Source organism: Drosophila guanche, unplaced genomic scaffold (genome assembly GCF_900245975.1).
Source record: "Drosophila guanche unplaced genomic scaffold, DGUA_6, whole genome shotgun sequence".
Taxonomy (NCBI): Eukaryota; Metazoa; Arthropoda; class Insecta; order Diptera; family Drosophilidae; genus Drosophila; species Drosophila guanche.
The window spans coordinates 2,059,678-2,071,887 of NW_022995746.1; the positions used below are offsets into that span (position 1 = coordinate 2,059,678).

Below are 12,210 nucleotides of genomic sequence, written 5' to 3' on the forward strand. Positions count from 1 at the left end.
TTTTATGCCTTTTTTGTTGGTTGACCAGCCACTCTTGTGGAGAATTGATGGACAATTCGGATAAAATTATAGTTTTAGCGCGGAAACTCCTAACCAGCTAGTAATATCAAATAAACATATCAACATAAAATCGAGGAAAATAATTTAAAATTCACGGTATATTTACAGGATATTTTGAAAATGCAAGGGCATATTTGGGTATATTTCCGAGGGTGCGTTGGTATATTTGATCGATAACTCCGTGGTCACACTGCTCAACTTTGTTTGTACATTTCGAATTTAATGAATTTAATGAATTATCGTGTGAAACAAGGAAAATGGAGCGCAAAGAAGTGGACGCACAGCAGTACATTGATCACGTGAGTACATGGAATGGAATTTTGGAGTGTAATTTAACTGATTTTCTGGTGTGCATCCCATAAATAGACGCTGCTGGCCTCGGAGCTAATGCGGGATCCAAATCACTTTATTATGGATCTAATCGATCACACGGGCGTGTTTCCCAAAGCCGAGGGACCCACCAACCTGACAACCAGCACAGGAAACACCCCGAGTGATGGGACTGGCGGCTACGTGGAGAAGGATGCCCTGACGCCGGAGCTGAATTTTCACAACACAATTTTCCAGTTTGTGAACAAGCATGTGAACGAGTCCTCGTCGGGGGACAGTGTAGTGGGTCCGGTGGTGTCCCAGCAAGTGCCGCAGCCTGCCTTCCCAGCCCTGGCCATAGAGCCCACAGTGCCCATCGATGTCTCGACGGGTCTGCACGCCGTCGACGATGATGATCTGCTGTATGTGCACAATGCTCTGACGACCAATGCCCGCAAGGTGCTGCCACACAAGAAGCGCATTTCGAGGAAGCTCAAGGGCAACATCGAAGCGGAGATGGAGCTGCAGCATCAGCAGCAACAGCAGCACAAGCATGTGGTTCAGCATGTGCCGGTCGGGGCGGCCGCTCTCTATAGCTGTGAGATCTGTGGCTATGCAGTGCACACACAGTTGGATTTCTTTGCACATCTCAAGCAGCATTATGAGCCACCAATGGCCATGGAGCAGCGACTGGAAGTGCCCATACAACAGCAGCAACAAGAGCAGCAGAAGGAGCCACTGGACATGTGCGGTCTCTCGTCACAGGATAAGGTGAGTCTGTCCCACTGATATATTTCGATTGCTAATCCCTGTCCCTATTCCCCTACAGCTGCAGCAGGAGCAGGCCAAACTGGATCAGGTCTTTCAAGATGTTCAGCTGAACTTTGAGAACTTTCATCCCATCAGTCATGTGGATCACGATGTGGGCGTGGGCGTGGGTGTGCCTGTAAATGTCAACGATGTTGGCGTCAATATGGTGATGCATGGCGAGGCCACAGACAAAATGAATTCAGTGGGTGCCAGCAGCAGCACGCCCAACGTCAACGTTGTGGTGCCCGTTGTGGATGATGTAGAGTTCAGTGACACTGAGGACATGCTCGAGGGCATACGGAACGTAGTGGACAAGGTGTCCATTGAGGACACTTGCGATGAGCTGGTGGATCTGGAGCTAAGCACCGCCACGATACGAGCGCCCTGGTTTAACAACAACTTCAGCGACATCACATTCCCGGGCCTGCTGCTGCCTGGGGAGCCGCCTCCAGTGACAGCGGAGCAGGCGACAACGCCGCTGCTCAAAGAGGATCATCCCAATGAAGCGGAGCAGATGGATTTGGATTTTCTCAATGCCAGCAAACGCGAGGAATCAAATGACGTCAAAATGGAGAAGCTGGAAAAGCCCATCGAGGGGATTGAGCAGCCTTTGCTGGTGGCGCCACCAATGTGCTGCACCTCTCCGGCACCTCCTCTTGCGCCACCGCCTGGCTCGGCCATTGAACAGCTGCGTCGTTCCCCCCTAGTCCTACACGAAGCAGCCTACAAACTGGAGGCTGATGAAATGCCTGACGACAGCGCACCGCCCTCACCATTTGAAAGTGAAGAAATCGACAGAGAGGATGAAGACGTTACCGATGGCTATGCCATGGAGAGCATAGACACAAGTCCCAGCGAAGAGTCCCCGAGCAAAGCGAGGAGGAAACACTTTTGTGAGAAATGCAACAGGGACTTCAATTCATACAATGCCCTCAAATATCATCAATATACACACAACCAGGAGCGTTCGCACAAGTGCAGAAGCTGCGAAAGATCCTTCTACAACCAAAGTGCGCTCACAGCACACGAGAAAACACGTAAGAGTTAGCCCCCAACTAATAACAAACTCATTTAAATCTTTTTTTCCTCAACAGACTCTGGCGTAAAGCCCTTTGAGTGCGAGAAATGTGATTACAAGTTCCGACAGTGGGGCGATCTCAAGTATCACATCATCTCCAGACACAGCGACATCAAGGCCCACATGTGTGAGTTCTGCGGCAAGAGCTTCTCCCGAAGGTACTCCCTGGTGCTGCACCGTCGGATCCACACCAGCGAGCGGAACTACGCCTGCCAGTACTGCGACAAGACGTTTCGTGCAAGTTCTTACCTTCTGAGCCACGTCAAGGTGCACACGGGAGAGCGACCGCACGAGTGCGAGGTATGCCAGAAGCGATTTCGCGTCTCGGGGGATCTCAAGCGGCATTCCCGCATTCACGATCCCTCCAGAAATAGTCAGGCCCCCGCCACAAAAGTCAAGAAAAAGAAGCTGAAGCAAATCAAAGACCAGATTCCAAATGAGAATGAAGAGGAGGAGGAAGTGGTGGCGGTTGCCAACCGTAAACATAAGTCTGACGCCTTGTGCGACGAATCAGAGCAGGAAATTCTCGGCTTATAGCCCTGCTGGCCCAAGGTTCTTCAATATAGTATTAGCAATGATTAAACCACACATTGAAATCGCATAAATACTTTTTGGTATGCTCCATCTTTGTGTAACATAACCTTTTGTACTAGTAAATTATTAACTAAAAATCCTAAGATGTTTGTACCAAACCACACAATTTGTAAATATCAAATACGTAAACCATGGCTTTTACTCGTAAATGTTCCAATCTTTTCGCGCGAAGACATCCCCAGATATTCCACACATTGCTGGTGTCTCCCCAGCTGGCAGTTGAATAAAAAACAAGTCCATCGAAATTCTATTGCAGAGCATTTCTTTATTAGTTTTCATGTTTTTCTCTTGTCTTTTTTTTTTTTTTTCTCTTTCTCTGTTTTTGCACTTGTACCGTTCATCGACTTAGATGTTAATGAGTAAGATACATATACATATATATATGCCTGTATATATATACATGTATATATATATCGTTAATATTAATGTAACTATGTACAACACAAGTGTCTGGGGCCGTCGCCTGACAACGTGCCCTAAACTCAATGAAATCTTTGTATTCTTTTTGTTTACAACATAATTTGTATTTCTCTTTTTTTTGTTTATCATTCATCTTCATCATTCATCGTTATCGTTCAGTTTTTTGTTTTGTTTCTCAAAAATATTCAACATAAACCTGCTCCAGCAGCCATACATTTCCATAGATTTGTGTGTGCTTTCCTTTCATAATTCGTTATTTCACAATGTTTCTCTCTTAAGAATTATAAACTAAAATCCTAGTATTGGTTGCTTCACATGCTTCTCTTCTCTCCTGCTTTAATGTACGCTCAGTCCATGATATCTTCCATTTATCTTCCATATATAATATAATTCTTCCTCTGTTCATCGTTCATCTTCATCCAGTGATGATGATCGTTCTTCACATTCTCCATCCTTCTTCCTCTGCTTGTGTTAATTAATAATTAATTAAAAATTATGAAAACTGCATTCCTAGTATCAGTATCCTGCACTCTCCCAGCTTGATCCTAACTTTGCCTGATGGTTCATTCTCTCCATTACTCTTTCTTTATTAATCATTATATATATTCTTGGTTTCTTGGTGTCTTGGTGGTGTGGATTATGCTGTTTTGGTAGGTTGAGTGTTCTGAGTGTGTGTGTGTCTTTATGGATCCTTATGGTGTGTGTGTGAAATATTTTGTTTTTAACGGGTATGATGGTATGGCTATTGAAAAATTAGCATACGAAACATTTTGCGACTACGTTTTGGGAGTGAACTGAAATTTTGCCTGCCTGTTGTTCGTAAATATGATTTAAAATTAGCATTACTTTGAATATTTCTTCATTTTTGTTTTTGTTGTGTCTTGGTTTTACATACATACATATATATGGTACTTAAAAATTTATGTTTTTTCGTTACTTTTGCTTTTGCTATGGATGCACACATTTACTGGTTGTTTGTTTAGTTTTTTGTTTTAAATTGGTAATCTTTAAATTGAATATGGGCTTATTTTGTAGCATTTCGCTTTTGTTTCTTCATTTAGTTGACAAAGAAAATGTTAAGTATGCTTTACTAATACACATATGAGCCTGCAAACAGTTGCCAATTGTTCGTGTGGTGTGTTGTTGCGTTTACTGTAGTCATCAAATCCTCCCCTCATCAATCATCAATCATATTGGTAAAACTGAAGAGCTTTAATCGCATGCATGATGGTTTGATGGCAGCTTTTTGGTTTTGTATTCTGTTTTCTGTGTTTTTCTTCCGATCGGTTTTTTCTTACATTGTGGATAATTAGAATATTGTTTTATAAAATAGCTTGCTATTTCATGTTGTACATTAACACACATATTTAACTGTTTTTACAACCGTCGTGGTTGGACAGTTTGTATCGGCCTTCGGTTTTCATCATACATACATCATACAAAAGGTTCCTTGTTCATTATTATTCTGTTTTTTTCTGTATTTGTGTTACTGTTTTTTCTTTTAGTTGCTATTGTTGCTTCACATTGTTGCTGTTACTGTTACTGTTACTATTTTTCTGCGTCCCAAGTGTTTGCTACGCTATTTTCCCACTGTCTTTTCCTCACTTTCTCTGCTCCCTCTAACCGCTCACAGTTCCTTTCCTTCTTCAATTTATAGAAATATAATTTTGCTCTTTTTCCCTTCTTTTCTTTTCTTTTGTTTTGTTTTGTTTTGTTTTATAAGTTTGAGTCTTCTGTCTACATCACCACATAGATTCTTGGTTTTTAAAAAAATTAAAATACTTTCTTCTTTCCACAGTTCATAAAATGTTTTTCTCCTTTTCTCTTTTCTTGGCTTGCCAATTTCTTCAAAAGTTTTTTTGGTTTTCCCACACAAATACAATATTTACAGTTTACAGTTTTGGTTTTTTTCTTTTACAGAATTCTGCAGATTTTCTCCATTTTTGTAGTTGCTACATCTAAATCTTAAATCATTCTTTACACAGCCCCGACTGCTGCTGTCACCTCCTTTGCTCTGCTCTGCGCTTGGCTCTTGTTCTGCATTTTCTTAACTTTTTCATACGATTTTTTTGTTTCTTGTTTCTTGTTCAGTTTAAAATTGTGAAAAAATAGCTGCATCTATTGTAAATTTTAGGTTTTGTTTGCATTTAAAATTTGAATTACCTTTAGCTTTATATAATTTGATTTGATGATATTTTTATCCTTGCTGTTGCTGTTGTGTTGCTGGTTTCTCCTCTCTGTCTGTTGCTGTTTTCTTTTCTGTATTTTTTTGTGTTTGCCTTGAGACGCGATGTCTGATGTCGTGTAGAGGGCGCTCCTAATCGGACGGCCAGTGCTGCCAAGCATCAGCTGGGCCGCCCTTAACCGTTAGGTACAGTTGCTGTCTCTATTTGCAGTTTGTGTTCTTGTTGTAGATGTAGCTGTAGCTGTGGTTGTGGTTGTGGTTTCGTATAAAAAGTCTTTGATTTGCCTTTTCCCTTCCCCTTTCCATTCGATCCTTTTCTTCGCTGTTAGCGCGCTCTGCATTAGAGGCTCACCTGCTGCATCTTATCAAAATCTAAACACGGCCGATGCGGTCGCTGCAGTCTCTGAGTGGCAGCGGCGGCGCTTGCGGCATTGGCAGCATTGTGTGTTGTTGTAGCTGCTGTGGATGATGATGTGCCCGTCGATGATGTTGTGGTTGGGGCTGATGTGCCTGCCGCTGCAGCCGAACCCGAATTATTACTAGGACGACGCCTGGGCGAAATGGCGCAGTGGAACAGTTTCGCGGGAGGACTAACCGAGCGCACCTCCATATCCAGGCCGGTGGTGCTGGCCGGACTACTCCGCGAGCTATTGTAGTGGAAATTATACTTGGGCTGCGGCTGATAGATGTGGTGGCTGCTGTTGCTCATCTTCAGGGAGCTGCTGCACGCCTTGATCACACTCGGCTCGTTCTCGTTGCCACCACCCACAGCTCCGCCCAGCTTTGGGCATTTGCTATGGTTGCCATTGCCACCGCCGCTGGCGCCGCCGCCGCCGTTGTCGCCATTCTCCTCGTTTACACTATTATCACATAATTTAATATTTTCGATGCCACATCTGGCCTCCGATAATATCAGTGGCGTTGTGGAGCGGAACATCATATGGCTACGATTTGGCTTGAATGCCTCCAATGGCGGCGATGTGCGAAAATTCACGGGCGTCAAAATCGGCTCCAGCGAATTGCGTAACTATAAAACAAATACAAAGACCACAGATCAGACATCAGAATCCTTACAATATTCTCAAACATACTCACCTCATCGTCGGAGCTGTGGGCCAAGGACCGTTTACGGTTCTCCACCATCAGCGTTGAGCTGGAACGCTTCGAGTTGGATGTGGTGGCCCGTTCCTCGTAGGGCGCCTCCGTGTCGAGGGAGGAGGTGCACCCACGATTGGAGAGTCGCGAAGCACACGAAGCGCCCGTCACGGTCGTGGTGCCATGGCCTGCCACCGTCGATGGCCCATTGATCACCTCCAATTCCTCCTCGGAGCTGTGCTGATCGTACATGAGATGGGCGCAGGATGACGTTGTCTGGTGGTGACACATCATTGCAGGAGAAATTGGTTTTTGGCCAGCGACAGCTACAAAAGTACAAGACATTTCTGTTAAAATATGATAATTGCTAACAAGTGCTGAAAATGTCCAGTGTTGGAAAATGTTTACATTATTTGTGACCAACAGTAATAGTGTAGAAAACCGTAAGAATCAACTAATTAAATGTACTTTTAAAGTGATTCTAAAAGATTTAGTTTTGGTAATTAATTGTTGATTTCATTGTTAACAGTGTGGGACACGGATAAAATTTGTCTTACGATTGCATTTCTAAGCTTACAAAATTGTCCGTAACCGGTTTTTACGAAACGGTGTCTATTTCGGCCATTTCAAAACATTTTAACTCCAAAAATTTGAAATTTGGTTTCCAGAAACGGGTTTGCTCTGTCGCACTTACTAGTTTCCATATCCACGTCTAAGTGACGTTGTTTTTCCACATCGAGGAGTTCACCATCCGATTCGGTTCCAGAGTCATTCGATTCACGCTGCGGGGGATAAGACGGGGAGAAATTTACCGATTATTTAGATTTCGAATAATAAGAAGGGTATTTCCAATATCGAACCTTTTTACGAAGAAAATTTTTCGATGCCTTTAATGGATTCTCGCGATTTTTCTGCCTGACAAACTTTATCATGATTTCTCGCTATGTGCTTTATATGGTATATATTATACATTCCATACACGCACACCGACACGCTCACGCACATACACACTCCCACAATTACGGCGGAAAAACTTACTACGACTACGTTGCAGTCACAGCCACAGTCACCGTCGACGTCAGCGTCTACGTCAACTTCAACGTTAGCAGCGGGCAGCGCAGCGCGTATATGTGTTTTGTTATTTTCTTCTCTGCTTCTCTTCTACTATTACTACATACTACAACTTTTTTGCCCCGTTACGTTTTACACGCTCTTTCTATGCCTCGTCTGTCCCTCCCTGCTGCTCCCACTGGCCAATATGTCCCCAACACATGGGGCAGAATGTATGTGGTCTTTTGCTTCCTGATTCACGAGAACGAACGGCAGAGAAACGCTCAATCTCTCTCTTCTGTCAAGCACGAGCTCCAGCTCTCTTTCTGCACTCACGCCACGAGCTCCAATTCTCCCCACACTCTCTCTCTCTCTATCTCTTCTTCTTGCTGTTTCTCTCTCTCTCTCTTTCGTTTGCCGCCTACGCTGTTGGGCGCTTGGCGCGTGTAAAGTGTAAGCGCCGTTTCCTTTTTGTGCAAATATTTCAATCACGTTCCGCCTCCACCACGCGGACTATGGGTTGTACGATTTTTGTTGTAACACCCGCTACCCACCCCCACCGGAGGGGACTGCGACTGCGATGGCGACCCGACTGCACTAACGGGAAGAGCCGAACGCCACTCGAGTCCGATGCGAGCGCGCACCTTTCGCCGTAAGTTATACAGCACGGAATTATTGATTTTTGTATAACGGAAGCCAGACGACCAGGAATCCAAAAAAAAAAAGGACAACGTGTGCGTGTCCCATCCGTATCCGTGTCTGACTATGTGGTGTCGCTGCTTTTTTTTCGCACAGCAATCAGAAAAGTTCATTATATTCCATTTTCACTTTCTTTAGTTGTTCTCTCTCGCCCGGTTCTGTCCATCTTTCTATGAAACAAATTGCACTTGCAAAAACCGTTTTGTAACGGTTGTGTCCGCCCACGCCAGGATTCTTGGTTGGCTGGCTGGGATTATAGTTACTACGTGTTACTATCGCTTCGCCCGTCACCGGCTAGTGCTGCGCTCAAACTGAAAAATTATGGTCACAATGTAGCAGGGCAACACTGTCTCTCGAAATCTCTGCGCTGGCGCTGGAGCTTGCCCCAAGCCCCCCACTGTCCAGAGCCATACCCCTGGCGCATCGGCTGATTTTCTTCTCACTTGCAGTTTCTGTCTGTGTGTATGTACACGGCTGCTTGTGTAGGTGTGTGTAGGCGGCATGCAACGGCCTAGCACGGGGCTGCCAGATGGGTGCGAATAATGTTCTACCAGACACATTTTAGGAAGATGTAAATATGTGATTCCAATTATCTCAATTAATATTTATTAAATCATTCACCATTTGAGAATAATTTATTCAAAATGCCTCTTCGTAGATTACATTAATCTTTTCCTTACGAAATAATAGATTAAAGGCAATTGAACTTTGACCAATTTAAAATGAAACCATTGTTTATAGTTTCAACAAAGTTGCACACAATGATTGAGGGTTGATAATGCATTCATACTATTCGTAATTAATTGAACAAATTATCACTCTTGGTATATTTTTCTTTGAAATTGTACCCCTTTGTATGCCATTGTTTTCCCATTCATTGAATTCTTTTCCCATTCCCACAAAACAATTGCAACAGTCTGGTAACGCTGCCGGGCACACTACAGTGCACTTACTTGAATGCGAGTGTGTGAGAGGGAGAATATGGAAGCACAGAGAGAGAGAGAGAGATAACAATGATTAAGAGAAGGGGTGTGTAGGGTTATGTTGGTTTGTGGGGCCCGACCATGCCAGAGCAGAGGCATCGTGTTTGGTTTTGCGCACAACTCGTGCCCCCAACAACCTCATAAGGTGCGTGCCATAAGAAATGCACACTTTCAAGTTGCAGGAACCTTGTCATTATATTTCTGTGGTGTCGTTTTGCAAAGAATACAAACCATAAATGTTTACTCATTCACCCTCGCATCCAAGGTTGTTTACTTCTAGTCTTATCTCGACGACTATAAAACATATTTGATACGAATACGAAATGAATGACACATTTAAGACCAATTTCAGTTCAATGTGTATAATGTTTGCGCTGTATAATCATGTAAATATCTAACTTTTGATAAACACAGGCAATTTAATGCTTCACAACCAGAAGTTTTAAATTGGATTCTTGTGGAAATAAAAATATACATATAAATATAAATAAACAGCTCTTAATCGCGACGAACAAAGGGACTAATAAAGTGACAGACAGTCACTCTAAAAATATAATCGGACTCTGCGCTGGGAGATTTGATTCACAGATTGACCTTGAAGTCTGTTCATTTCTTTGGCAATCGGAGGAATCGAATTAGTAACATATTCAAATCGTAAAACCTAAAAATATAAAATATATTTTCTTATAATGTACTGCTTTAAACTTCTGATCCGCACCTTAGTAGTTATAAGCAGAAGAAGAAGCCAAGGCAGCAGAAGCAGCAGCAGCAACAGCGGGCAGGTTGTGGCAGGCACATACACACATACCCGGGGTCTCGTAGTAATGTGGAGACCCAGAGAAGAGTACGAGTACTCTACTCGTGCAACATCAACAAAAAAGCCAAATAAAACGAAGCGTGCGAAACTCGTTGCAATGATGATATGAGAAATTGTTTTGAGCTGCAGCTACAACAAAAAACAAAAAAATACAACGATCCGCCGAATGTGGAAACATGGCATGGAAAACTACGCACGAACATGGCCGCGGCGGCTATGCCACTGCAACTGAAACTTGCAACGTGCAACGAGGAGCAGACTGGTTTCTGGTGCTATTGCTACTTTTTGTTTTATCATTCCTACATTTTTCCTATATTTTGTGTATTTTTCCACATTTTTTAAATTTTTTGTGTAGTTTTTCTACAACTTTGTTCGGTTTCGTGAATTTTCACCAAATATTTTTCTACTCTTTTCCTGTATGGGGTGTATTTCTTCACATATTTTCGTATTACCTTACACATTTTTCTATTATTCCTGTTACCCCTTTTCCCCCTCTAGATTTCATTGTGCAATCCGCTTTCAATTTGCTTTCAATTTACGGGGAAAATACTACGACACACTACGTGCCACAAAACGTAAACGGCTTTTGCAGAGCATCGTTTATCCGAAGCTCCCCCTCCCCTAACAAACATATACACTCAGAGCGAGAGAGAGAGAGAGAGAACAAAGTCTGGCAAAGAGGCAGCGACTGCAGCAGAATTAGCAGCAGCAAGTACTTTTGTTCCATTCATACCACACACACACAAGCGAACACGTATACACAACAGAAGACAGAAGAGAGCGAGCGAGCGTCTGACGTATGCATGTGGCTACAATTTCCACTCTGGTGTGGGTGTTCTTCGGGGAGGCAGCAGGCAAAGGCACAGGCAGCGCAGCGACTGCGTGTTGCAGCCTTGCTTCAGGTCTAAATTTAGCACTGGGCTTGCAACTCCACAAGGATTTTTCCAATTTTTCCTTCTATAACATTTTGCACACTTACACTTTACACACAAATCGCACACAAACACTCAAAATAGTGGCATGCTGCACGCAATGCAATGCCAAAAAAACTAGTGGACAGAGAATTCACCGTTAATCCATTTTACACTTACTTGGGTCGCCTGCCTCTCCTTTCCTTATGGGCCTGGGGCAGAGGTTCACGGAGGGGGCACAATTACGAAATGTTGCAACTGCTTTTTGCACAAAAATTTTATATCCTCGACACGACAGGAAAATGGAAAAACTTCTACACAGCCAGGGGCCAGCAGGCAACAGCAGCAGGCAGTGAGTGACGAACGATGAATGGCTGGACTGGAGCTCTCTTTACTACAATTTACCAGCAGCGGCAGCGACTGCGAACGGAGCCCCACAGCAGCAGACTGTAGGCCGTGGGGGTGGGTGGGTGGCGTGAGCGAGTATGTGTGTGTGGAGCACGCGACGCGTTTTGGAGAATTGACAAAACAAGCGCAATGAGAGAGCATTCTTGTTCTCTCTCGCTCTGTTCGCTTTTACGCCAGAAACTACACAAGGAAAACGCAACAAAAACGCTACACATAAAGGGAATACTCGCTGCTCGGGTCTATGCTTTGATACCCTTGTAAAAATAACGTCTCTGTTGTTTATGCACACATGGTATATAGAAATGCGACGGGCCACAAAAAATGCATGGGCCACGTTCAAAGTCTAGTTTTATTGACTTTCTAATGGCTCTGGCAAACATTTACTGAAAACATCATACCCTTCATGTACAAGTTGTAGCAAAGCAAACACTGCTGGAAATCTCTCTCTTATTCTCTCTTACGCTCTTCCATATAAATCCTCTCTGTGCACGTTTGTGAGTGCATTGCATAAAAAGTAAACCCAACAGACATTTTTGCAATCGTCTAATGCAATTAACTTTTCAATGTCAAGTCGTACACGTCACACTATCCAACACAATCTACATACACCCCCCACTCATACTCACCAGCTTTTGTTGTTGCCTTAGAGCGCGTCATCATGAATAGTGATTCCACGGCACTTGAGACTTGTTAACCATTTAACAGCAACTGTTTCACTGCACAATCACATCTTTTATTTGTGATATGTTCCCATTTGTTTGGCGTTTTGCAATTAAATTGGATTCCACACG

General features: G+C 43.5%; 2 protein-coding genes across 4 annotated transcripts; one reads left to right on the plus strand and one right to left on the minus strand.

Moving 5' to 3' along the window:
- Positions 1 to 234: 234 nt before the first annotated feature.
- On the plus strand, positions 235 to 3,087 carry LOC117581718 (zinc finger and BTB domain-containing protein 11). The gene is made up of 4 exons (XM_034269096.1): positions 235 to 359; positions 427 to 1,140; positions 1,199 to 2,216; positions 2,274 to 3,087. Exons 1-4 carry the CDS (start codon positions 318 to 320, stop codon positions 2,792 to 2,794), a joined length of 2,295 nt encoding a protein of 764 aa, XP_034124987.1. The 5' UTR covers positions 235 to 317; the 3' UTR covers positions 2,795 to 3,087.
- Positions 3,088 to 3,408: 321 nt separating this feature from the next.
- Positions 3,409 to 12,195, minus strand: LOC117581719. 3 transcript variants are annotated; one of them, XM_034269099.1, is made up of 4 exons: positions 12,046 to 12,195; positions 7,246 to 7,333; positions 6,552 to 6,877; positions 3,409 to 6,483 (listed from the first exon to the last, which is right to left on the minus strand). In XM_034269099.1, exons 2-4 carry the CDS (start codon positions 7,253 to 7,255, stop codon positions 5,797 to 5,799), a joined length of 1,023 nt encoding a protein of 340 aa, XP_034124990.1. In that variant the 5' UTR covers positions 7,256 to 7,333; positions 12,046 to 12,195; the 3' UTR covers positions 3,409 to 5,796. The 3 variants fall into 3 exon arrangements, with proteins under 3 accessions (XP_034124990.1, XP_034124989.1, XP_034124988.1); XM_034269098.1 differs by lacking the exon at positions 12,046 to 12,195 and adding an exon at positions 11,192 to 11,410; XM_034269097.1 differs by lacking the exon at positions 12,046 to 12,195 and adding an exon at positions 7,412 to 7,641.
- Between the last annotated feature and the right edge of the window lie 15 nt (positions 12,196 to 12,210).

Excerpts from the sequence above, each read along its gene's own strand:
- LOC117581718 (XM_034269096.1), top strand. The coding sequence starts at position 318 with ATGGAGCGCAAAGAAGTGGACGCACAGCAGTACATTGATCAC. Across the intron at positions 360-426 it reads CACAGCAGTACATTGATCAC|ACGCTGCTGGCCTCGGAGCT; the intron begins GTGAGTACATGG and ends TCCCATAAATAG. Across the intron at positions 1,141-1,198 it reads GTCTCTCGTCACAGGATAAG|CTGCAGCAGGAGCAGGCCAA; the intron begins GTGAGTCTGTCC and ends ATTCCCCTACAG.
- LOC117581719 (XM_034269097.1), bottom strand. The coding sequence starts at position 7,483 with ATGATAAAGTTTGTCAGGCAGAAAAATCGCGAGAATCCATTAAAGGCA. Across the intron at positions 7,334-7,411 it reads AAAATTTTCTTCGTAAAAAG|CGTGAATCGAATGACTCTGG; the intron begins GTTCGATATTGG and ends TATCCCCCGCAG. Across the intron at positions 6,878-7,245 it reads AGACGTGGATATGGAAACTA|CTGTCGCTGGCCAAAAACCA; the intron begins GTAAGTGCGACA and ends GTACTTTTGTAG.